This window comes from Urocampus carinirostris, chromosome 1 (genome assembly GCF_059441175.1).
Source record: "Urocampus carinirostris isolate Australia breed hairy pipefish chromosome 1, RoL_Ucar_1.0, whole genome shotgun sequence".
In the NCBI taxonomy this organism is placed as follows: domain Eukaryota; kingdom Metazoa; phylum Chordata; class Actinopteri; order Syngnathiformes; family Syngnathidae; genus Urocampus; species Urocampus carinirostris.
This window is the reverse complement of record NC_142349.1, coordinates 39,670,289-39,696,621: the sequence shown is the minus strand read 5'-3', so window position 1 is coordinate 39,696,621 and position 26,333 is coordinate 39,670,289. Positions and strand designations below refer to the sequence as shown.

General features: G+C 41.6%; 2 protein-coding genes across 2 annotated transcripts in view; one reads left to right on the top strand and one right to left on the bottom strand.

The window, feature by feature from the left end:
- Nucleotides 1–1,766: 1,766 nt before the first annotated feature.
- mep1bb (meprin A subunit beta b) lies at nt 1,767–11,769 on the top strand. The gene is made up of 14 exons (XM_088331649.1): nt 1,767–1,832; nt 1,905–1,923; nt 1,993–2,046; nt 2,116–2,156; nt 2,237–2,315; nt 3,135–3,252; nt 3,344–3,522; nt 4,501–4,719; nt 4,835–4,987; nt 8,609–8,824; nt 8,936–9,400; nt 9,465–9,644; nt 10,520–10,703; nt 11,556–11,769. The coding sequence occupies exons 1-14, from the start codon at nt 1,767–1,769 to the stop codon at nt 11,767–11,769; spliced, it is 2,187 nt and encodes a 728-aa protein (XP_088187775.1).
- A 3,847-nt stretch (nt 11,770–15,616) lies between these two features.
- The window catches only part of phlpp1 (PH domain and leucine rich repeat protein phosphatase 1), a 79,092-nt gene continuing 68,375 nt past the window's right edge, over nt 15,617–26,333 (bottom strand). Inside the window, exons 11-18 of the mRNA XM_088338664.1 lie at nt 25,188–25,388; nt 24,819–24,981; nt 23,771–23,901; nt 21,476–21,589; nt 21,178–21,372; nt 19,124–19,352; nt 16,361–17,635; nt 15,617–15,786 (exon numbers count right to left, since the gene is read on the bottom strand). Of these exons, the coding sequence (XP_088194790.1) occupies nt 16,400–17,635; nt 19,124–19,352; nt 21,178–21,372; nt 21,476–21,589; nt 23,771–23,901; nt 24,819–24,981; nt 25,188–25,388 (2,269 nt within the window). The 3' untranslated portion in view covers nt 15,617–15,786; nt 16,361–16,399. The remainder of the gene's footprint in view (nt 15,787–16,360; nt 17,636–19,123; nt 19,353–21,177; nt 21,373–21,475; nt 21,590–23,770; nt 23,902–24,818; nt 24,982–25,187; nt 25,389–26,333) is intronic.

The following is a 26,333-nucleotide window of genomic DNA, read 5'->3' as shown; positions in this document are numbered from 1 at the left end:
AAAATTTGTGACCATATTTGCAGGTGTCACAAATGCACAAGTCATCTTGCAAACAGTCAAGGAACCTTATCAGTGCAGCTCCATTAGCTCCATCCTGTTTGGTGCGCTTACCAAAGTGATATAAAGCGCCAAGTCACAAAATATCAATAAGTAATCACAGATGGCCAAAATGTAGCAGGTGAACTTAAGGGCCGTGTTTGTTGTGTTTGCACCTACTTTGGACTCTCATAATTTCGAAACCACCATCACTGATAGAAAGGGACATTGTGTGATATTTGACCACTAGATGTCGTTGTATTGTGTAGTTCAACTGAAAACAAGTGCTAAAAAGCACAAGGAAGATTTAAGTTTAGGAGGCTCAAAGTGACCAAACTGTACGTTTTTTACATTTTTGCCCAGGACTTTCTCATTTTTTGCAAGGTTTTTGCTTTTGCGCGATGATTGTTAATGCTCGACTTTTAATGTCGTGTTTTCAAGGATTGAAAAGCGCTTGAAATTTGGGATACGTGCTTTTAAATGCTCTAAATTGTGGCCATGTTTCTCAACAAGTCTACTTTAAAATGACAGAAACGCTGCTCTCTGGTTGCTTTCCTTTGTCATTGGATTTCTTTTGTTGTGACAACGGCAGCTGGCATTAATTTGTATGGGATTGGTGTATACTACTCCTAAACAGGGCACTATGAAATGTGCATTGGTAGAAAGATTACGCATTATGGACGTTTATTATGGGCCGTGTAAAAAAAAAAAAAGCTAGCCTTTCCCAGTGGAAATATAAGATACATAGTACTGTCACTTTACCTAACACCTATATGGGTATTTTCACACATGTATTGTTTACGTCCACAAATATACTAGGTCTAAACATTATATGTCTTGATGAATGCACACACAAGATTAAAAATCGCAATTTTAGATATATTTGTGGATCTGTAAAATACACGATTCACACCGGATATTTTCTTTTAATGGTACTGGAGAAATTGGAAAATTGCTTATGAAAGTCCTTAAAATTTGGTCAAGAAGGAGGTGCTAAATAATCCACAAAGATTCTGAAAATATATCATGGGTCTATGTGATTATTGAAGTTCAGGGATTGACTCAGCCTATTTTAACTTCTGATAATTAAACCCTGATAACAACATAATAACAAAATGGTAATAACATGTTATTTTAGGAAAAATGCACATCAATTTGGTAGCCCTTCATGCTAATCAGTAACAAAAAATAAGACCTCAGCTTAGAAAATGTTGGGGACCCCTGCAGTACACAATACAGCAACATGTAATGGTCAAATATTACATTGAGTCTTTAAATCAAGACCATGAGTTAGGCATAAATGCTGTTTGATTTGTTATCTACAACATGATTGGTCGACTGACTTGTCACTTGTGCACATAACGCAGCTTTGGCACTTTTTTGGCACTTATATTACTGTCATTACATTTTTACAATGTTTATTTGGTGGGCCGGATCAAGAGGGCTGACTGCCATATGATGCCAGCGGGCTGTAGTTTGCTTGTCTAAATGTTGGAAAAACAAAATCACCAGTAGATTTCTCTAAAATTGACACAGTGTTTTTATCATGACATATAAAGGTTTGTTTGTAGATAACAGATTTCCACGAGCTATCTAAAGCGATCGTATTGCTTTGACCCTTTGACGAGCTGTCAATCATTCACCAAATCACATGCGTGTCTTTGAGATCCCGAAGCATTACTGTAGATGAGCGTCCGTTTAACATTGCCCTCACAAATTAACTACAGGACATGGCGAGGGCAACATCTTTGGTGGTTTACGTCCTGTGTTTATTCTCCAGTGCCGCATTGTGCATGGTGAGAAAACAAAAATGATATCTTCATGTGTTTACTGCATTGTTTTGTGATATTTTTCTGTATTTTTTTCAGACTCCAGAAGTATTACAAGGTGAGGAATTGTCACGGGGGAGCAGCACGCATTTATTTCTCATGAGCGTAACTGAATTTTTTTTTACAGAATTGGATGTGGACGGCGGACGAGATTTGGATATTTTTGAAATCAATGGAGGTAGTTTAAAGGGGGAGTGTAAAACACTCCATTTCTACTGCATTTTGTGATCAGACTTTGGTGTTACAGAAGCGGGATTAGATTTGGTCGAAGGCGACATCGTGCTTGGCGAGGTTTGTAATGGAATGATTATGATCATTGTCAAAATGCATTAGGTTTTGCTCACGCGAGCTTTTCGGTTGGGATTTACCAGAAGCAAAGCCGGAACTCCATCATAGGCGAAGAGTACAGGTGGCCCACGACCATCCCGTATTACATGGGGGATGACCTCGGTGAATATGGCTTTTATTTATATTTCTTTATTTTCGTGAACTTTATAATTGTAAAGCACTTTTCAGAAAAAAAATGCCACTAGAAGTGCTGCATGAAAACATGGCTCACAACAGGACAGTAAAATCCCCACTAAAAGAAACATCCACCAAAAACATTCATCATCGCCTCCGTGTTTGCCTTGCCTAGCCTACCCTATCCTAAAAGATGATGCTGCACCGCTAAAAATCCAATTGCTTGTATGTTACCAGTTATCCAATGAACTGTATAACTATCCTGATCTTCCTTCTTTCTGGCTGGCTTAGCAGATAGCGAACATGATTAATTCCTCATTGAAAAAAGACTTACGATACTTGAGTGTGGTTTAAGCCTTTTTAGTGAAGAATCGTAATCGTAATTTTGTAAAAGTGCAGATAAACCCAAACAAACTTTTCAGATTCAGAATTTATCGAAACACAAGAATGAACTAAAAAAAAAAAAGCACAAACAATGTGTTAAAGCAGTCATATGCCAGTTTCATATCAATCAAATAGGTACAGGTGTAGATCTGTTCAATGTTGAAATGAGCTTAGAGCCTGCTGCTGTGAGTATTGTTGTCTGCCATGTGCTCCTGTTTCCTGATGTGTAAGACACGACCCTGAGCTGGTTACAGCAAGACAGGAGGGTCAAAAATAGAATACAAAACGTAAGTCAACCAAATTTCCACAACAACTTGTTTAAATGACATTGTGGGGGCATAACAATGATGTAATGTGTATTATTATAGGGTGTATGACATTCTTTTACCAGTGTACCATGAACAAGATGACTTTCCTGCGCAGAAATCAACGCCAAAGGTGTGATCTTGAAGGCTTTTGAGCAGTACCGCCTAAAGACCTGCATCGATTTCAAGCCCTGGACCGGAGAAGCAAATTACATCGGCATCTTCAAAGGAAACGGGTTGGGCCTTTGCTTTGCAGTTGTTTTAGTTTACGGACGTGGGAATTTCCAGATGAAATTTCCAGTTTTTTGTTTTGGGCTGTTCTTGAAGATGCTTCTCCTCGGTGGGCAACCAACGCGTCGGGAGGCAGCGGCTGTCCATCGGCGAAAACTGCGACCGCATCGCCACCATCGAGCACGAGTTCCTGCACGCGTTGGGCTTCTGGCACGAGCAGTCCAGGGCAGACAGAGACGATTATGTAGAAATTGTGTGGGACCGCATCTCAGAGGGTAAGCAATAGTGGAATTAGAGGATTTTGCACTTCATCAAAGACTACATTTCTTAGAACACTTAAACACAAAAACCTGCCATGCTGTTTGGTCCCATCACTTTAAGAGGCAAATCGTGCTGTCGCGGCCTGCCTAAATTGAACTGCTGTGTATTGTTAGCAATTTGTTATCCCCAGTCGACCATAGCTGCAAGCGTGGTCTATTTTGCTGTTCTGTCCTCCTAAATGTGAACTGCACTCGAACAGCTGTTATCCATTACCCCAAAATCCCATTTTGCTTCAAGCGGAGCCCAGCAGAAGGAACTTTTGTTGTGGCCATGATCCTTTATCCTCGATCAACTATTGCTGATAACAGGGGCTTTTATTAACCGAGCTGCAGAAGGGTGCCAGTGTGGGCCATGATCCATGATACCCAGTTGACTATTGCAGTGAGTGGGGGCCGGCAGAGCGCATTTTTGTCTGGCCCTTCAGGTACTTTTTGCCATTCTCTCCACCCAAAAGTGAACTGCACTCGAACAGCCCGATCTATTATCCCCAATCCCATATCTCTGTGGGCAGGAACCAGCAGAAGGCGCTTTTGTCACCAGCGTGCCGTTCTGGACTGCCCAATATGAATTGCACAGTTATGGCCATGATCCTTTATCTCAGCCGACTCTTGTTGAGAGCAAGGAGAGCAGAACACATTTTTCTCATAGTTCAGGCCACTATAGCGTGCCCTTGTGGCAGCAACCGTTATCCCCGGTCGACATTGTATTATACTGTATACCATGAATTGATTTATAGTCGTGTAAATGACGGGTAAGAAAATGGTAGAAAAAAATGTGAATTACAAAATCACACCATTTGCACATGGAGTGTTTAATATGTTTCATATAATCTCTTGGTTTAGGTAGAATTCCCGCTATAGACTGGCATATAATCTTTGCATTTTTTTACGTTGGGAGCGCGAGTGAGCAGTGTTTTTTTTTGCCCTACGCAGGGCGCGAGCACAATTTCAAAGTCCACAACGACACCACGTCCAGTTCACTCGGCGTTCCTTATGATTACGGTTCCATGATGCACTACAGTAAGAAGGCCTTCAGTAACGGCTCCGAGCCCACCATCGTCACCAAGATCGCCGCCTTCGCCGACGTCATCGGCCAGAGGATGGAGTTCAGTGACAGTGACCTGCTCAAGCTTTCGCGCCTCTACAACTGCAGTAAGTAGAACCGCCGCTTTTTTTATTGTCTTGTTGTGGTTGTCGTCGGAGAGCGGAAGGACCAGTACCCGACCAAATGACTCCATGGCCATTCAAAGGGGACTTTGTCCTCCAGCTCGGGGCTTTTCCTTTCTGGATTCGTGCGACTTTGAGCGGGAGAACATCTGCGGGATGATTCAGGGCCAGGGTGACCGAGGGGATTGGCAAAGGCTCTCCAAGGCACCAGGGGGCCCTCACGTGGACTATTCCAACATGGGAAAGTGCACAGGTGAGATTACCATACTTTTTGCACCATAAGGCGCACTAAATTATCAGGAGCAATCCCAAAAATTTGTCTTGAATCATATACTTTTCATAAATAAGGCTCCCCGTATTATAAGGTGCATTAAATATAAACTACAGCACGAGCTACAGGGTCTATTCCTGCATACCGGCTCACTGTTGGGCTCTGTATACACACACCTGAATATGTATGTGTACATCCATCCGTCCATTATCCACACCGCTTATCCTCAGTGGAGTTGCGGGGGTGCTGGAGCCTATCCCAGCCATCTTTGGGCAGTGGGCAGGGGACACCCTGAACTGGTTGCCAGACAGTCGCAGGGCACATAGAGGCAGACAATTCACTCTTGCCAATAATCCTGACATGCCTGTTTTTGAAATATGGGAGGAAACCGGAGTGCCTGGAGGAAACCCACGCAAGTACGGTAAGAACATGCAAACTCTGCACAGGAAGGCTGGTAACTGGATTTGATAAGCCTTGCTGCAGCATTTTATACCAGCTGCAGGCTCTTGATGCTAGACTTCGGGAGACTGGAGAGTAAGTCAAGTAAAGTCAAGTCATGTTTATTTGTATAACCCTTAATCACAAGAAGTCTCAAAGGGCTGCACAGACCACAGACTATTATTACACCATCCCCTGATCTAAAACATACATGAGGGCAAGGAAAACTCGTGTAGCATGCACCTGTCCTCTTGGCCGCGACCCATAGGGGAGAAGGAATCCCAAATAACCACATATATTTATTGAGCATTTGCCTTAAAAATTCTACACAGCGATGCTACAGATTCTGGGGAAAAATAAGTCAACAAAGCCTAGTCAACATTTTATATTGCTGTTGACTTTCAACTGTCCATTTAGAACAGACAACGCCGTTCTTTAGACAGATTACACTTTCATCAGGAGTAGGCAACGGTTATCAAATATTGAAAATAACAGTTGTCAGTTGATGAACACTCATTAAAAACACAAGTCAACATACACTTTGATGTGACCAGGCAATTGTCATTTTTTTCACTTGAGACGCTGCTTACTTATTTCTGCAATTCAGTCTTATTGCTCAAAGATTTCTCAAGGGATCTTTTCTCTTTGTTATGGATTCTGTGCATTAGAGCAGTAGATTAGAGTAATTGAGACGAAAGGTAACCATTGCATGAATTATATCTCAACATCTGGCTGAGACATCACAGGGCAAATTTTAGCGATGTTGCAAAAATGGAAATAAGCTGTTCTAGTAAAATTCTTATAGTGTAACTAGAGGATCTTTGGTTACTTTAACCAGGGCTGTCTCAGTAGAGTGATTAGCTCTGAATCCTGACTGCTAAAATTCAAGAAAATTATTCTCAGACATTAAATCAATTAGCTGCTGTGCCACAACTTTTTCCAGTACATTAGAGAGAAACGGTAGGTCTGACATAGGCTTGTAATTACTTTTTCGAGAAGCGGCTCTTTCTGCTCCGCTCACTAAAAAGAGCATAATCTTTCAGCTCCGAAAAGCCTCTTAATGGTTTTTGTAGCCTATATCCATCTCATCTCATCTCATCTCATTAGCTGCACCGCTTATCCTCAGTAGGGTCGCGGGTGTGCTGGAGCCCATCCCAGCAATCATCGGGCAGTGGGCAGGGGACACCCTGGACTAGTTGCCAGCCAATCGCAGGGCACCTATATCCATAGATTAAAAATATTATGTACCGTTATGCAAAAAATTACTTTTAGGGGACAAAAAAAAAAAAGAAAAAAAAAGACAACAACGAAAAAGGAAACATTAGAAGAAGAAAAAAATATTAAAAGAAAAAAAAATGGCGAGAAGACTCAAAAGAATACAAGGAAAATGAGAAAAGGAAGGGAAAAAATAAGAAAAAGGGTAAATATAATACAAAAAAAGAGGAAAAAAAAAGATTGGAGAAAAGAAGAAAAAAGCAAGTCCTCTCACAATATAACTTCCTCAAAGATGCCTACCATGTCATTTGGCTGGCATATAAGGTTCTGTTGAGCCTTTCCTGTACTCGGGTTGCATGTGAGCAGAGCTTCTCTGTTTTAACATGTGTGAAAACTAGGCTAAGAAGCTTACTGTCTTTGTTCTGATGTACACTGTAAAGGAAATTTTCTATCGACAATGACAGTCATCAAAAAAAATTGCAGAGACCAGTGCTTTGTTTAAGAGGATTTTGATGTTTTAAGTAACTTACTTAAAATTTGTGTAGTGAAACTACTTCATAAGAGTTGTAAGGGTTTAGCGTAAAGCTTAACTACTTGTTGGGTAGGCAAATGCAATTTTGATTTCAAATGACCGATACTATATATAGGTAAATTGGTTTTCATCTGTGTTTTCTGTTAACTTATCAATATATACCTGAATTTCTTCCCAAAAAAATGCACCATATGAGCTCCCTGCTGTTCCAGTCATTCAAATTCCTCCTCGGCTTCGGGTATAAAACTCCCGGGCTGAAAAAAGGAACCGGCACCAGGAACTGAGTTCTGCGGAATGCCACAGGCAACACCAAAGGTCTCAGAGTTCCTATCACCGTATCTAACACAATGCGTCCTATCTGAGAGGTAGGGTTTGAACCAAGAGAGGGCAGTTCCTCAGAGACCAATCATCAGTAAGATATTATGGTCCACAATGTCAAAGACAGCACTGAAGTCCAGCATCAGCATCAGTGATGAAGCGCCGGAGTCCTTTTGCCAGGAGCAGGTCGTTCGTTACTTTAACCAGGGCTGTCTCAGTAGAGTGATTATGAAATGAAATGATCTGCATTTATATAGCGCTTTTCAAGTCAAGACTTCCCAAAGCGCTTTTTGATTAGCCCTGAATTCTGACTGCATACATTCCAAAAGATTATTCTCAGACATAAAATAATTTAGCTGCTGTGCCACAACTTTTTCAAGTATTTTAGAAATAAACGGAAGGTTTGACACAGGTCCATAATTACAGACTTTTCGGGTCAAGGTTTGGCCATTTAAGCGTAGGTTTAATGACCGCAGACTTAGGAGGCTCCGCAACAACACCCGAGGAGAGCAATATGTTGATAATATTTTAAACTGAAAGTCCAAGGACCATAGAAAGATCCTCAGTCAGCAAGCCTGTAAGTGATCGTAAACAAAAGTGGGGCTGCCGTTCGGGCTACGATGCTAAACCAAGGGAGCTACAACGGTGGGACCACAAAAGTTATTTCGGAAATGGCAGAGAACCACATGATGGTGATGGAACTCTACCTCAGCCAAACAACATTTGTTTTACCAATCTCCCCTGTCAACATTATTCCTGTGATGGGGAATTATAACCGCACCTGCCATCGTCCGAGACACAACATGGCAGAGCGACTGCATCTTATGGTGATTACTACAAAGACTCCAGATACGTTGAAAGTCTCAGCACAGCTGAAACTTGGTCATTTGAATATTAGGTCACTTGCTTCCAAAGCTTTACTTGTTGTTGATCTTGTTCTCAATCCAAATCTTAACCAGATTGGTCTTTTAGGACCTAATATTTTCAACTTGTTCCTTCAATTCCTTCAAATTCTACATGCTCACTATAAAGAGAGCATCCTGTCTGATGTCAACCAAATGTCATTTTTAATTCATGAACCGCTTACTTGTTTTTTCCAGGTTTGGGCTATTTCATGCACTTTAACACAAGCTCAGGCTACAGCGGCGACACGGCTCTTCTCGAGAGTCGAATCCTTTACCCAAAGCGAGGATACCAATGTCTTCAGTTCTTTTTCTACAACAGTGGCAGCTTCAACGATTCACTCGAGATCTTTGTGAGGGAGTATGACAAAACCAACCCCAATGGGAAACTGCGCTTAGTCCACACCGTTGACGGTCAGTATAATATACTTAGGTGATACATTTTCATTGAGAATAAATCTGTTAAAAAAACGGAGAAAAAAATGCTCTAGAGTAAGATACAGTAGCTCATGTGATGTACAACAGGACCCCCTCAGGACCTGTGGCAGTTGCACCACATCAGCCTAAATGTCACAAAGAAGTTCCGGGTGGTCTTCCAGGGAACCAAAAGAGGTACTGGACCATCATCAGGAGGACTGTCACTGGACGACATCAATATCTCAGAGACAATTTGTCCCGAGTTCATGTGGCGTGTAAAGAACTTCAGCCAGGTCATGGAGAACACCCCATTGGACGAGGCTATTTTCAGTCCACCCTTTACTTCTAAGGAGGGCTACAGCTTTCAGATGAAGCTCTATCCCAGCGGCAAGTCCAGCTCCCCAGGGAACATGGCAGCCTATGCCAACCTGGTGGCCCGAAAAGGCGACAGTGGCCAGACGTGGCCTTGCTCCTGGAAGCAAATGACAATGATGCTCATGGACCAGCACCCTCACATCCAGAAGCGAATGTCCAACCAGCGCAGCGTCACCACCGATCCCAGCAAGATTTCAGGTTGACGCGTGAGTCTTTTGTCTTGATTGCGAGTCTCCCTCACGACGTTTGTGATTTCTGTCAGATTCCAGCAAGCTCTTCTGGGACGACCCCCGTAAGGTTGGCATTGAGGTGGTGGATGTGGACGGGTCCAAGTACTTTCGGGGGCCAGGCAGCGGTACCTCGGTCTACTTGACCCACCTGAGAGCAAGGAGCAGAGACTTCATCAAGGGTGGAGATGCAATTTTTCTCCTCAGCATGGAAGGTACTGACAGTTGGAATTGAGTTCACCAGTGCCCTTGTCATGGATGCTTCAGGTGATGATGATGACTTTTATTTATTTTTTATTTTTAGAAAAGACTCTTCTGAATATAAGGTTGATTTTATGTATGCTTTTTCTAAAATTATGACATAAAACAATGCTTATTAAGTAATTTTAATATGGATTCTACTTTAAAAATGTATTTTACAGGCTTCGTACACCTTCCAAATTCAAGCACTTTTTAAGGACTCTCAAAGCAAATTTTCCAATTTCCATCTAGAATTAAAAGGAAAAATCCGGTGTGAATCGAACATTTTGCCGGGCCACAAATATATCTGCGATTTACATGCGTGATCTTTAACTCTTGAGTAAATTGCGAATATATTTGTGAATCTGAACAACATGTGTGCAAATATATTTGAGACAAATCTCTCTCCATATACTTTTTAGGGTAAAATGACAGCAATATGTAGCTTACATTTTCAGTTGCAGGAAATTATTCCCATTACAATTTAACATTGGGAAATGCTACCTCAATCTTTTGCATGGCCTATAATTGATAGGTAATCCTTACACTGATATACATTTTATAGTGCCCTGATTAGGTGTAGCATGCGCCTGTCCTCTTGGGCACAACCCGTAGGGAGCGATGACGCTTCATAAGACAATGCTGTACAAACAAATACCAGCTCTGGCTTATTACAAGGGAAGAAATGCAATGCCAAAGCGAACCCACCAGAGCACAGTGTCGGCGTCATTTTTAAGCAGACAATGTATGGCAACGATTTTAAGCATTTACAAGCACTTCACCCAAAATTCGAGCAATGCCCCCCCCCTGCCTCCACGTCATTGTTCTCCTGTTTGTATCGTCTCACCAGATGTGTCTCATCTGACTGCAAGCCAACCTACTCCCTCCCCGACCCCTGAACCGTCGTTCAGTAGCGCGATTACGCCAAGCACTTCGGATTTACATAGCACGGCACCCCCACTTGGAGTCTGCCACGGTGTGCTTTGTGAGAATGAAGGCGTCTGCGTGGAGGAACATGGGAAGGCGCTTTGCAAGTAAGGCCAACAAAAGTCTTTTAAAAGCGTTGTCCGCAACCTTTCTGTAACACAGTCTTGTTTAATGTCTGTTTGATCGGGCCTAAAAAATTCAGCCCGACCCTACCCGGGGTTTTAAAGCCAGACCCAGCCCAAGCCTAACCAATTGATTTAAAGAGCTAAGCCCAGAAAAAAACAGATTTTTCATATTTTATTTAATAATAATAATAATAATAATTTCCTTGTATTGTCATTCTGTGTAACAATGTACACAGAACGAAATGTCGATTGCACCTGACCCGTTGTAGCGAGCCGATGCAGCCGCAGCCAACAGAGGGCGCCGCCGACCACTTTTTAAGTCTTAGGAATGACTCGGCCGGGGCGCGAACCACCGACCTCCCAGTCTCAAAGCGGGCGCCTTACCATCTAGGCTACTGAGCTGGTAAACTTTGTGAGGACTCAGGAGGAGGAAGGGTGTTTTGGGCCCAAAATAGTGTGATATTGAGATCAAATCTACTGGATTTTAACAAGTCATCTATACCACTGGTGGTTCAGTGCGCTGACAACTAAGCTGAACTTGGACGTGTTAAGACTGCACGGCAAAACAGAAACTTTTTATTCCATGGACTTTTTTAGGTGAAGAGCCCACAATTGTGAGTGATAAACATGCACAAAACACAGAAAATACTTGTTTACCGCACTGTGTGCGTCCTTTGTATGCATTGGGGTCATTGAAGGTCCTAACTCAAGAGGTGGGTTAAAGGGAAAGAATACTAAGTCATCATGAGGTGATACAATCTTAACGACAAAAGATAGCAAGAAGCGTTATCAGCACGTGACTGGATTGCCCTCTAACCTCCCCACTCCTCCTAGATGCGCCGTGGGGGGCGACTGGTGGTTCTACGGCGAAAGCTGCCAGCACAGAGGATCGGCGGGAGAAGAGAGCACCCTGGCCTTAGCCTCTTCGCTGTCTGTACTGGGCGTCATGTTGGCGGTGACCGTCACCACTGCCGTCTGCCTCAAGAAAAAATACAAGAGACGTTACGAAAACAGCCTGATCATGGGAAATGTGGCACTAACGGCATGAAATTGGGTAGGTGCTTAAACGGTTGAGAAGGGTGTGAAGTGTGTACAACCCCAAAAAATATTAATGTTTATTATCTTGGCTGAATTCAGCCTCAAATGAAAGCAGGTTAAATTGAGCTCGGCACAGCGACAGTGGAGATTTATATTCTACAGCTAGGCTGCTCTTGATCAGGCTAATAACTAGGCTAAGATGATCCACAAAGATACATCTGGGACTATTAATAATAATAATAATAATTTCCTTGTATTGTCATTCTGTGTAACAATGTACACAGAACGAAATGTCGATTGCACCTGACCCGTTGTAGCGAGCCGATGCAGCCGCAGCCAACAGAGGGCGCCGCCGACCACTTTTTAAGTCTTAGGAATGACTCGGCCGGGGCGCGAACCACCGACCTCCCAGTCTCAAAGCGGGCGCCTTACCATCTAGGCTACTGAGCTGGTATACTGTCTCATGTTATAGCATTTCCTTGAACTTTCTCAATAAGTTGCATTATTCCTGCATTCACATTCTACATGTTGGATATACCGTATTGTGATGCCATTAAACTCTGTTGACTGTATAATTGCAACAGTCATGGTAAAGCCATGTGTTTTATTTCTAAGTCAATTAAGAATGCTTGTCAAATGCCCATCGGGGCTGTGACGAATCTGTATTTAATAGCAATTTTTGACATTCTAAAAAAAGGTTTTGGCAAGGGTAATATAGATTATATAGGTCCAATTCCCATTTCTCTGTTCCTTGTCAGAGAGAGAAATGTGTTCTTTATGATGAATCAATTAGATAAACCCTAAAGAGAAAAATAAAAATAAAAAAAACACTATAATTGGAAGTGGCAAACGTGCAACTGATTAAGCCAGAATGTGCCGGCCGAACTAGTTCAAGAAGGGCTCAATCAGTTATCCTGGATTACTTTACTCCATTTGTATCATGAGGTATGGGCTGCAGTTGACCGTTTTCCACCATGATAGACTTGAAAGGAAGAAAATTGATTTGATTCATCCGTTACTCTATCTTCCCAAGGTCGATCCTCGCTTTTACATGACAGTTTCACAGCCTGAAAGGCAACAACTCCTGTTACTACTCGAACGCAGCGCCTCGAACGTCTCTGCTAAATATTAGAACCAATGCTCCCATCCTCCCCAAAACATTTTCTCCTTGGATCTACACAAGTCATGTAGGTCACCCTTTATGATTTTAAAACTGTGAATTACTCCTAAGGTTTTCATGTCTGAAACTGACAGGATGAAAAAATAACCTTGCTGTTGTTTAAGATTGCCCCTTGCTGGCCATTTGATGTGAATACACCAATGGGTGGCTCAATTTACCATACTTTATGCACTATTAGGCATGCCAGATTATCAAATTTACCCCACATATATATATATATATTTTTTTTCCCATATATAAGATACACCAGACTATAAGGCGCATGGAATTAAGACTACAGTAAAAACAAAGGAATAAAAAAAGTATTCTATTGATGCATTGATTGAAAATGCATTGATGTATCCTTCGGACTATAACACTGAACACTTTTGCATAACATTGGATTCAATTGATTAGAATTGCATGACATTGGATGCGATGAGAATTGAATCCGGATGTAGGCGGTGAGCGAGCAGGAACCTTTCCAGTGGACTACTAGGGATAATGACAACACACGAAAAAGCATAAACTTTTATCTCACCATCACGCTATATTTAGTCTTTAATCCAATGGTTGATGTTATTATTGGGCCAGGCCACACAATATTGTCAGACACACAGTATTGTATCGCAGACTAGCAAAGTCTTTGCTGAGTGCACGAGATTCTGAACTGAACGACGAAAAAGGCATTGTGGGGAGTAATTTGGTCATCCTAAAATATATGGTTGAATGTATTCAAAATGTTTGTTACCAACAATGCTCAGTTTGAGCTGAAAAAGAGAAACAACATTTTATATTGATTTGTAACCGTTTTCTGTTTTCCCATTCCTCTAATGCACCTGGTGCCGTGACAAAAAATGGTGTGATAATGAGAGGTAATACTTTTCAGGGTTCTTTCAAACCATTTCATTGCCAAATTCAAGCACTTTTCAAGTAACCTCAAGGCTAATTCTTCATATTTTCGAGTACCTTCAAAGGAAAAAAATCCAGCATTGATCAAAAGAAAGTTCTGTTTTTGTTGCTATATAGCTTTGTGCTATTTTGAGCTGTTCCTATGTATTATCTATCTTTTTGTGGCAATGGGCTGCTATGAACTGACATGAATTCTGCCATTCTGCTTTGACAATGCAAGTGGAGCTTGGTTACGTCACACCTGTTTACAAACACGGAAAGGTCTCTGTAGGTGTTGGGTAATAATTAGGTCTAATTTGGAAGAAAAAAAAAAGAAAGTACTGTTTGTATAAAAACAGAACGAAATGAGCAAAATTTGGGATCATTTGAATAATATTGATTGCTCCCAAGCAAAGACCATTTACTCTTTCAATCAATTGTGATCTTTTGCTTTTTGTTTTACTCATTTGAATTTGCTTTTTGCGTGTTTTTCTGAGAAACTGTGTCTTAACTGGTCAAAATAGAATTGTAAGCACTTGACCCAAAATTCAAGAATTTTCCTGAACTTGAAAACACAACATTTAAATTCAAGCATTTTTACGGATTCCCAGCACCTATACGAGCCCTGACTATTTCATGTGTCATCTACATCCTTAGTGGACAAGTGGATAGGATCGGACGCTTTCCCTGCCGGGATCCGGAATTGAATCCTATTGCATCAAATATTATGCAATTGTAAACAACCAACCATGTCCCTAGCTGCCTGGTAGTTAAGATTCGATGCTCTTACCATTGCCACCTGATTCGATATCACCATTGTTTTGCAATTATGTTCAGCAATAATTTATCATTTGATCAATAACTCCACAAATATAATAACGCATTTCCAATTTTGTCCGGATATAAGGCACACCGGAAGACGCACTTTCAAAGATGCGCTTTATATGGCAATATACATGGTAACCTTGCACTGTTGATTCCATTCATGAACCACTCAACTTGGCTTTATAGTCACAAATTTAAAATTTATTATACCAAAGACGGCAACATTTTTGTCTCTTTTCCACGTGGATATATATTTCTATTACTGAACGCGATGCGATCATGCCGGCGGTAACAATTACTGCTGGAGGGGGCAGTGTTATGAAAATAGAAGGTCAATCTCAATGTACTTTTTGTGCAAAATCTGTCTATTAAGTGTTCATTAGATACAGTGTTGACTACCGGACATTGAATCAAACAAAAAAAGGAAAAGTTGTGTTGTTTCTTGACTGCAGTTTTAGTAAATCTAAACAGCGTAGAAAAGAGAGGAAGGGGCGTGATCCACCTCCATAACATTGTGCCCTCCGCTAAAACCTTCATTGATCTTTGAAATAATCTGTATACAACATTTCTCTTATTTACAATCATTGGAAAAAAACATAAATCACCATTTCTCTCAGAGAAGATTAGTAAAAGTGACTGAGTCACTATATAGAGTATGCAACTCCTAGGAGTTAGTATTCATAGTTTCTACAAAAAAATAAAAGGTCTATGCCATTAATCAGTCTGAGATCCAGGAATTACTGAAGAAATACAGTATTTTAAGTGCCCTAACTATGATGGTTACGTGTGATTTTACCGCTTGTACCATTACACAAAGTAGCGAGTAAAAAAAAAACGATGTTTTGAAAATAGTTCTGGCTGCTTTCCAGTCAAACGATATGGTGATTTCAAACAAAAGTTCAAAATAAGCCTAGGATGTGTACTAACGCACTTGAGTGACTAAACAAATTAGCCTCGCCTTGGTTACTGGGGTCTCTAAAGTGTAAAAAAATTGTTCCATTGCTTGTGTGAAGATGTTCGTTCAAAGGTTCATTAAAGGGCTCATCTGCGTTTTCTTCCAAAAAGCTTAGGAACAGAACGGTGGTATGAAAAAGAAGAAAGTCCTCAGTGCCGGTTGTCGTCATGATGATTCCTTAGTACGGAGGACCAGAACTGCCAAAATCAAAATAAATGAATGAATAAAAGTGAAAAAACAAACAAACATCCAAAACATTTCATACAAATTAATTGATAATCTATGTGTATTCATTGTATAGCAATAAGAAAATGTAAAAATGAATACATTTAGTTAAATATCAATCAACAATAAATGCCTTCTGCTCTGATGTCTTTATTACATGCATTAATTAGAGGAGGCGGTCTTAAGTGTATTAGTTGATCCACCAGAAAGTGCGTGAATCGACTAGGTATGTTTGGCAGCTCCTACGCTAAAAACAGTGCTCACCAAGGCAAACTGTTATACAGGAAAAAAATGTGTGTTCAACCCAAAACACTCTTTGATTTTAACCATTGTGTGTGTGTCTATTAGGTGTTTTGTGTTGTTGGGTGAGGGATAAAGGAGGGGATTTTGTTGTCTTATTGTACAATAAATGTTTTAAAACAGCACTTTCCAGAAAATTAATTGCTTTACAAATAAATGTGACTTGACTTGATTTAAGACTGCCTCCTCGTTTATACTTTTAATCATGTATTTATTTTGAGCCTTGCCAGTTTTGGTCCCCAATACCTGAGGTCACATGTGAATGCTGAGGCCGTCGCTGGTGTTCTAGAGCGGTGTGTCAAAGTAGTCTGCTGGCTGCTCTGTCCCAGGTGGCTTTTGTTGCTTCTGCTGATGTTGCTTCATGATCTCCTTAACTTCCTCTTCCAACTCGGGAGGGATGATGAACTGGTCATCTGGGTCAGGCTGCGCCGGGGCAGTGAAGTAACCGCCAGGCTTCTTTGAAGGCGCGTCGGCGGCCACCTCGATGAGGTTGTGACTCTTTTCCTGGCGGGCCACCGAGCCGTTGGCCCTGCGCTTGCCGGGCGGCCACTTGGCACCGTCGCCAGGGCAGGGCCACGCCTCTTCCCGCTCCGGCCCATTCTCGCTTGTGTCGGCGCCTTCCTCTGGGGGCTCTGGTGTGCACGGAGGGGGAGGTGGCGGGAGAGGAAGCAGACCTCCCCCATACTTGGAGGAAGACGACTCGGTTTTGAGACAGTGGACGTCGGCTTCCACCTCCACGCGGCTCCCGTTGGAGAAAACGCCAGCGATGGGCTCCTCGTCCTCGCTGTCCAGCCCGTTGTCAGAGAATGCGCTGGAGAAGGTGGCGCTGGACAGCTGGCGCTGGAAAGAGCTGGCCAAGCAGGCCGGGTGAAGCGCACAGCAGCCACGGGCCGAAGGCAGGTCGGGACCGGCAAGCAGGTACTGGCAGGGCTGGACGGCGGCGGCCTGCAGGTGCTGCGGCGCTCCGAGGTGAGCCTGCTGGTGTGGGTTGTGGGCGTGCTCGTGTAGCAGAAGCAGCGAGCTCTGCGGAGGCTCATCGGACGAGGCCGTGGAGCCCACCTCGCTGCTCATCTCGCTGGTGCTGATCTCACTGCTTATTTCGCTGCAGGATGACGGCGGCACAGGCAGCGACCCGTCTGAGGGCCGCTCCTTGGACGGTTGGTAAGAGCCCATGCCCGGGCTGGGGGGCGGCCGTGGAGGCTCCGAGCAGCAGCAGGAGCAGCAATCTTCGCTCACACTGAGCTGGACCACCACGGCGCTGAGGCTGTCTGCACAGCCGTAACCCTGAGCCAGCGTGCACAGCTTTTTGGCGGCGGCAAGCCCATCCGGCACGTTGCGCACCGCTTCCACCGCCTCGCCGGGCGACACGGCGTCCCACAAGCCCCGGCTGCCAAGGATGAAGAACTCGTCCTGGGGGGTGAGTGTAACTGTCTGCACATAGGGGGACGGGATGACTGAGGGATAGAGGAAGGAGTAGCCCATGATGCGTGTGGAATCTGTCACACCGTTGACTTTGTTGTCCTGTGGGGAAAATGTCAAAGTTCAATTGGGAAAACACACCATTTTAATCTAACAAATGAATACATTCTGGGTTTATGACAGGGAGCCCGCCGAGAGCAGCAGCCTGCGAGCCCGCCAAGCTATTGGGATTGTGCATAACGCTGGGTACAAACTTTCTAAAATCCATAATATTAAAATTTTAAGATATAGTGAAACTTAAATCCCTTTTATTAGTATACAAAGTAAATAAGAACCAAATGCATCCATCCATTTTCTGTGCCGCTTATCCTCGTTCGGTCCAGGGGTAAGAATCAGCTCCCAACAAATATTCAACAGTGAGCAAACACTCATTCTGTCAGGAGAATCAATCGCTTCAAGGTCCAATATTCTCGCACAAGATTCAAAAGTCATTGTGCCACCCGAAATGGTGGAACAATTTAGATGATTACCTAAAAATGTTCCTAATTAACAATAATTAAAAATAAGTCATATGCAGAATAATAAATTTAGATGTTTATTTTGGTATTTTATGTTTTTTTTATGTTTTAGGAGTCACCAGAATAAAATGTCATTTCTTTGTTTTCTCATTTTAATTTGTGGTGTAAGTTTTTTTTCACGTTTTGATTTTGAATATGTCTTCCATGTAAAGGAAAAAGGGAATAGACACCTAAAGGCTTTGGCTTCATCCTACTCCCTCTGGGCCTATGTTTGCGTATTGTTTTTTGATAAAATGGTTTATTGCTTGCTTGCGAATTACTGCTCCTGCTGTAAGTAAATAGAATTAGCAACATGGATGTTTTTTTAAATATAATATATATAATATATATATAATATAATATACTTTATATGAGTACTAGGGACGAGTGAGTGGAAAAAAAATGCTTGGATTGAAAGAAAAAAAAAAACAATGAACTTTTGTTAATAAGTTTTGTTGTGACTGGTAGATTTTTTTTTGCTTATTGCAGAATGTATAATGTAAAATGTAAATACGTACATTACATATCTTTTTGCCCATGTAAAGTAAGCTTTCTTAATTTAGTAAGAAACAAGTTAATAATAAAGTTCAATCAGAACTGTTATACATACAAATATCTAGCAATGGAACCACCATTACTTTTTGCAGCGCCATGAGACATCAGAACAGGTCTGATACCAAGCCTTATTTTAAGGTATTAGACTGCACCGCCTTTTTAAGACGAGGAACAAAAGATAAAGAGAATTGAGAATTGCCATTCATTTCAAAGATCTATTTCTTAGAAAAAAAGCAATGAAAAAGACTTTTGGACAGTAAAAGACTCAGGGTCAAATTTTTCTTGGCCGACATGGAAACAAATCCTTGCCAAGAATAGCGAAAGGCCATTAAAATTGTCCCACACTAAAGTGTTTATAAATCATTTAGTCAAAAAGAGTTAATCTAAATAAATCACTCATCAATGAGATAGCTTGTTGGTGCCATATTGATAAAGGGTGTAGCACAATGTGTTGAGAAATGCAATGGGAATTGCTTACCTCCGTGACGATGGCTCGATGCTGTCTTATCCGACGGTATTCCTCCTCCAGGCCAACGTTGTGGTGCAGGGACAGCGACAGCGGCTTTCCGTCTCGGCACAAGATGGCCTGAGACTTTCCCACGTTGGCCGCTGTCAGAACAAAGCAGCCGCTGGGGTCGGTGGGATCGTGGCGGATGTGGCACAGAGCTGCCGAGCCCCCCAACTTCTGCCCGGCCGTTCCCAGCTTCCTGCGAGCGGCAAAAATTTATGATCGATCATTTTCATAATTTCGGTTCAATCGAACAGAGCAGGTGTGCCAAACATGCCCCCCGCGGGGCAGACCCGGTTTGCCGGATGATTTCGTCTGGCCCGACATACATTTCTGAGTATGTCTAAAAAAACACATTTCAGGGTAATTTCTATTAAAAGTTATTGCTCCCTTCGGCCGCTAGATGGCAGTAAATGTGTAAAAGAGCTGACACCCTTCATGCAGACTGAACAAATTAACACCAGGAAATAGATATTTGCAATGTGAGGTGTATATCTAAAATTTGGCACATACATTAAAGCCTTCTCCCGTGTTGAGAGATCGAGGAAGGGGTCACGTACCCGTCAGACCGGTTTAGGTTCTGAGAGCGGCTGGACCAGGACGTGTTTGCTATCGGGGTCGGGGAATAGATGGGCCGACCCAGGCCAAGGCGACTTGTGAGCCACTGCTGAGAGGACAAGCAGCGGATGGACAAAGCCAAATGTTGTGCTTTAAAGAACAGCGACGCTTTGAGCTCCTACCGAACCCTGCAGGGAATGACCTGGGCGCAATGGTGCCGAGCACCCGCTTGCCGACCAATCCTAGCTCCGGGGGAGGATGTGTAGGACGTGGGGAATATACTCATAGCCTAGGAGTTCGATCTGAGGTAGTCTCATTTTATTGCCCATGCACTGCTAAAAATTGTATTTGGTATTTATTTTGTTATTTACTCAAAACCAATACAATTGAGGTAAGCTACCGGACTTACTGTGCGGAGTTTGTGCTTGCGTGGGTTTCCTCCCACATTCCAAAGACATGCCTTTCAGGTGGAGTGGCCAGTCCAAATTGTCCCTAGGTGTGAATGAGCGAGCGAGTTGTCTGTCCCTGTGTGCCCTGCGATTGGCTGGCAACCAGTTCAGGGTGTCCCCTGCCCACTGCCCGATGACTGCCGGGATGGGCTCCAGCACCCCCGCGACCCTACTGAGGATAAGCGGTGGAGCTAATGAGATGAGACAATTGAGGCAGTTTCTTTTTCATAACACCTATTTGAGGATAGTGATTTGGTTCAGGTGTAAAACTGCATTGACTCAATTGTTTAAAACCAGTTAACATTTGTAATGCCAAACATGGAAATCAACAGGGTTCCTATAGCTTAAGGCAGGTTAAATTCAATACTTTTAATGCCTTTTGAAATCAAATTTAAGACCACATTGACAAAAAAAAAACCCGTAACACATCAAACATACAAAAAAAACCCACAAATATTTCTTACACGCAATACAACTTGTCTCACACATTACCTGGCACAGCTTTTAGCCATGGAGAAAAACGTTGGTCGGCGAGCCACTTCTCATTAAATGTACACTTACCGGGCATGGTCTAAAATCTGTCCGAGGTTGCTATGTCTTTTGTGGGTGGACCTACGACATGCGTCTGCTCTGAAAGGCCTGACTGAAACCACATAACTGTTTTGATAGTGCCATTATTGTGGTCACACGATGTTGCCACGAAAGTAAATCGTGAATTATTGGAAAAAGACAATTGATAAATGCTACTGAATCTTTTTAGTTCAAACAAAAATAAATCTTCACATTTTTAAGACTTTTGAAAATTGGATTCATGACATTTTAATTCAATAATGAATTCAATGCCTTTTAGGACTTTTTAAGGATGCGCGGGAACCCTAATCAAGCTAAATATATGAGGTTGACATTCTTTCACTGATCCTGTCCGCCAGAGAACAGATAAAGTCTGGATCAGGCCCCAAAGGCAAACTGAGTTCGACATGAGGCTCAGATTTGTTGCTTTTTCAAAGAAATGCTGACCTTTGCATGACCAGGAACGTGTTGGTCATGTAGTCCTCTTCGCTCTTGGTCTTGTGAAGCTCCTCTGCCAGGACGTCGTTCATGGTGCACTGTAACAGGTAGGGCACCTCCACGTTCCTGTCGCCGTCAAAGACACCATAAAGGGCCTCACGGCTCCCGCAGAAACTGCTCACTGAAAGCGCTGCCACACAAAGTCTGGAAGAAAAAAAAAATGCGGCGAGGGCCATGATGATATTGCACGACTTCCTCTTTTTTTTGTTGTTTTTTTTTTGTTTTATCTGTTACTGACTGAACTCACTTGTTTTTGACGCCTGAGGCCTCCGTGTAGCCATGACTCCACACGGCGGGCCCGCCAGGGGGCTCGTTCGATGAGAAGGTCGGCGGGGGATCAATACGAAAGCAGCGGATATTACTGAATGGGAGAGGGAAATAAACAAGTGGATTCAGTCCATAGTAGAAGGAAAAGGTGGTAATAAAAGCAAGCACATGCCAAAACAGGGCTGGGCAATTTAATTACAAGTAATATCCCCATTTTTAAGCTCTAAATTTGACCTAAATTTTATATTAAAAAACACAATGCAATATGAGTACTTACGATGTGTTTTGTTGCATGAAATTAAACACCTTGATAAATGAAATTGATGAAAAAAAAGCAAGAAAAGTGTATCCAGCTATTTCAATGTTGACCATGAACACAATGAAAAAAAAAATGTGGAGGTACAGAAAGGCAGATAGAATAAGAGAAACACAAAACATATTTTATTAGTAGTAATTTTTTAAACATATAAATATGCACTATATTTAACAATTAATTTAATGATTTAAAAGTATTTTTGTACTATTATTTTTTTTTCGACTTGAACTTCAATGTTTCATATCGAGTATAGAAAGAAGCAAAAACTTCTTTGAACTTCTTCAAAGACACTATTATTTAAACACGTATTTGTAAATCCAAGTGAGTGCAAACATACTGCCTTAAACAGAAGACCCGTGACTTTTATTAAGTAAAAGAACAGGATGTGTGTTTCATCAAATGTGTTATTTGATAAATGGTAGTCTGCAAATACAGCTTTGGGGGTGGCGCTTAGCTTTGGCAACATCCAGTGGACATATTTAAAACTGCAGGTCATTGTTTGACATGATTTGTCCAATTTTTTTTTGATCTTTTGTGCTTCTCTCAGTTTTATATCACGGGGTTGGATAAATCAGTTTGTGGGTCTTATATAGCCCGCTGTCGTAGTTTGCCTACCCCTGCACTAAAACAAGCCTGAGCATAAAGCCCATTACGTTTACAAATCCTTCCTCCTATCTTTTCATTAAACTGCGTATTTTCATTTAATGTGAATTCACGTCTGAATTTAAGATGATATAAATGAATTGTCCAAAATCTCATGAGCCAGAACATAGAAGAATAAAATCTTGCGCTATTGGTCATTTCAGTTATATCTAAATGTTACTCTTATCAATTCGAATTACTTTTTACTATTACAAATTAGTTATTTGAAATATTTAACTTCAGTTAAAATAACATGACAGCATATTACAATTTCAAAGAATTAAAAATTGCTCACTTAATTCTGTTTCATGAAGCAAAGTTCATAGTTAGATGTGGAAAGTTTACGCCATGGTGTTGGCAATATACTTTTCTTGAATTCATAAAATTATTTGTGGATTATTACTTCGTCGTGGCCGTCATAGGTTTTCTGGATTAGTTTACAGGCTGGGGGCGTCGTTGCTGTCATGCACTTTCCGGACACATTTTCAACATGTTACCTAGTGTTTACTATGTTTGTGTACTGTAATGCTAAATCTATTTCATCCTGGAAGGGGGATTACCACTTGTGAGGCCCCTTCTCAAGGTTTCTTTTTTTCCTCACGCTGAGGTTTTGAATTTTTCCTTGCCCGCATGTTGGTTTAGGATCAGGTAATTGTGTAATTGTAATCCTGTGCAGTCCTTTGAGACATTTTTGTGATTAAGGTCTATATAAATAAATGTGACTTGACAATTACTTTGGAAAGTCAGTAAAAAAAAAAAAAAAAAAAAAAAAAAAAAAAAAAAAAAAGAAAATTGAATTGAATTATTGTATTACTTCATCCATCCGTTATCTGCACCGCTTATCCTCAATAGGATCACAGGGGTGCTGGACACCATCCCAGCAATCCTCGGGCAGTGGGCAGGTGACACCCTGAACCGGTTGCCGGCCAGTCGCAGGGCACATAGAGACAGACAACTCACTCATTTGCTCATTCACGCCTAGGGACATTTTGGACCGACCAATTAACTTGACATGCATGTTTTTGGAATGTGGGAGGAAACCGCAGTGCCCGGGGTAAACCCACACAAGCACGGGGAGAACAAGCAAACTCCACACAGGAAGGTTCGAACTGATGACCTCAGAACTGTGCCGCACACGCGCTAAATAAGTCATCAACCGATGATCAGTCCACTTTAAAGATCAAATAGTGCATGAAGTGATTGCCTCCTAACGTTTGGCGTCAAGGAAGAAAATAAAAAAACAACAATAAAAACAATAAACCTAAAAAATACCACCGAAAGGAAAAACTTCTTGACAAATCAAACAAGAAAACTTACTTAAGTTGCTCAAGTGTCTTGTGGTCCAGGTTGAGACGTGGGTTTCCAGTTAAGTCCAGTTCCTGGAGCTTGGGAGGTAAATTCTCCGGCAAGGTGATTTCGCTCAGCTCGTTGCAGCTCAGATCTACACACTGACGTCAGAGGAGGACACGTAAGCGTTTGCAAAAAACACAAGAGTGGCCTATCCAAGCTAGCCACCTCGTTCAGTATGCTTGCGCTATCTGACTCGAGGGTCGAGAGTGTATGGCTCGCGAGCCAGATACGGCTCTTTTCATGAGTACAGAAAAAATAAGGGCCAGGCTAATATTGTCTATAACATTTCGATTACAGTATATGTAAAGTTGAAATGTTACACTGGTACAAAATTCCGTCAGGAATACAGTGTATAAGGCAGTCCTAACTATGAAATGAAATTAAATAAAATGATCTGCATTTATATAGCGCTTTTCAAGTCAATGACTTCCCAAAGCGCTTTACAATGTGCTCAACATTTCCCAATAGCGGGCTTGCAGCCATGTAAGGCGCTAACCTGCTTATTGGGGGTATTAGGGGTTCAGTGTCTTACCCAAGGACACTTCGACATGTAACACGGACGAGTCGGGATTCGAACTGGGATCCCTTGATCCCAAGACGAGCCCTATACCTCCTGAGCTACTGCCGCCCCCCACTACAGTTTACCATCACAGTGTTACACCAACTGTTCTTGCTTTACAATGGACTCTTTTTATGGACTCCTGTATATCGAAGCACAGCAAACATTGTATGTTAACTGTTGAGACACTTTGATGAAAACCCACAAAACCAACAGTAAACACCTGAAAAAGCCACCCAAGCACCCAGAGCAATTTGATTGCAAACAATGCTCACTCCCTTCTCTCTCTTGCCCAGCGCATTCTGCTCTGAAGGTGAATACATCCGAATCCTTCCCGTTTGCAGTATTTTGTTAAAATTTTTTTACAAAAGAATTTGTGTCAATGATATCCCCTTCACGCCCCTCCAGGACATTTACCTCAAAGCTAGGAGGTAGAATTTCAAGCTTTCATTTTACCTTCATTTCCAACAGCTGCATGATCTCAGGGAAGACCTCAATGGAGTTGGAATGGGCAATGAGCGTGTGCATACGGCGACAATTCATGATGGTGGTGGGCACCGTTTTTAATGTGTTGCCACTCAGGTCCACCTCTTCCAACTCCTCCAACTTGGCCATTTTGCTGGTGGAGTGAGAAAAAAATGATTTATACTGTGATAATTCTCTTAAAGGCCTGATTATCATCATATTCAAAGGGCTTTGTGAAGATCACCGACTGCCTGTAAACACAAATTAGTTTCTGACGCTTGCCTCCCCAAATTGTTCAGAAAATTATAACGAACCCGAATTTTAGATGCTACTTTGGGATGAACTATAAGTGAATATTACCTAGCTGGGAATGTCTGGAGGTGGTTGTAAGCCATGTGAAGAACCCGAAGGTGCGAGTGGCCAGTCAGCATGGGCACGCACTTGTCCGTCAAGCGGTTATTGGTCAGGTAGAGCTCTTGCAGAATGCTGTGGCTGTCCTCGGACAGTGTGGATGGAGGCAGGTGCTCCAGCTTATTGGCAGACGCGTTCATGCTGCGTAAACTGGGTGCAAAATATGTAAAAAATTGTTAATATTTTTGGGGTGCATGATGATTTACAGACCTCCTTTTGTTGGTAACAGTTATCATTCGATACAAAAAATATTGGAGGGATTATTAGTCACTTGGAGTCAAATGTTAAGATGTTGAGCAGACATTTCATTATTGTACAATGTTGTCGTAAAAATATTAAATAAAATAAATAAAAATAAGTCTAATGGTGGACATTTTGATGATATTAGATAATTTAGGGCTTTACAATATTGATATCTAAAAAAACACAACATTAGATTGAGGTACATTTGATTCACCAATCTGTGTTCACATATTCATTTACTTATGCGGTTTTTATGTGATTTTTACTTTTGGGGTAAAAAGATCCAGAGGTACAAAGATGAGTATTTCCTACAGGTTAGCAGAGTATCTGCAGAGTTCGATTAGTTTCTTTGTTACTGTGGAACAATATTATTTAAGTACACAAAGAACAGAATGTTATAAAATCTAAAAAAACAAAACAAAGGTATCGATAAATACAATGCGTTAATATTATTATCTTCATTAATATAATTTTCGATTATGACCTTGAGGGAGGCACAAAGTATATGAATCGAGCTTTCCGTCATTGATTGATTAAAGGCAGTATGTGCTAAGGTGCCAGTACGAATAGTGAGTAGAAACAGTGTGCTTTCATTCAATAGGGGAGTTATTGTTAAACTCCAGGCACATTTAATTGAAAAATTAAAACATTTTTCCCTCTAGTTAAACATGAAAGGTAAATGTTTAGAAATGATCAAATTAGTCAAACAACAACCAGGACTAATTAGCATTTTTTCCCAATAGGGCGTGTTTTTTCTGTTTTTCACTTTGTAGTTTATAAAATATATAAAATTACAATATATCTAAAAAACGGTAAATAGGAGGAATAAAATAACCCGCACTGCAGATTTTC

Bases quoted from the DNA above. Each gene is read 5' to 3' on its own strand.
- mep1bb (XM_088331649.1), top strand. From the start codon at position 1,767: ATGGCGAGGGCAACATCTTTGGTGGTTTACGTCCTGTGTTTATTCTCC. The intron at 3,523-4,500 runs GTAAGCAATAGT...TGCCCTACGCAG, and splicing joins GTGGGACCGCATCTCAGAGG to GGCGCGAGCACAATTTCAAA. The intron at 4,720-4,834 runs GTAAGTAGAACC...TTTGTCCTCCAG, and splicing joins TTCGCGCCTCTACAACTGCA to CTCGGGGCTTTTCCTTTCTG.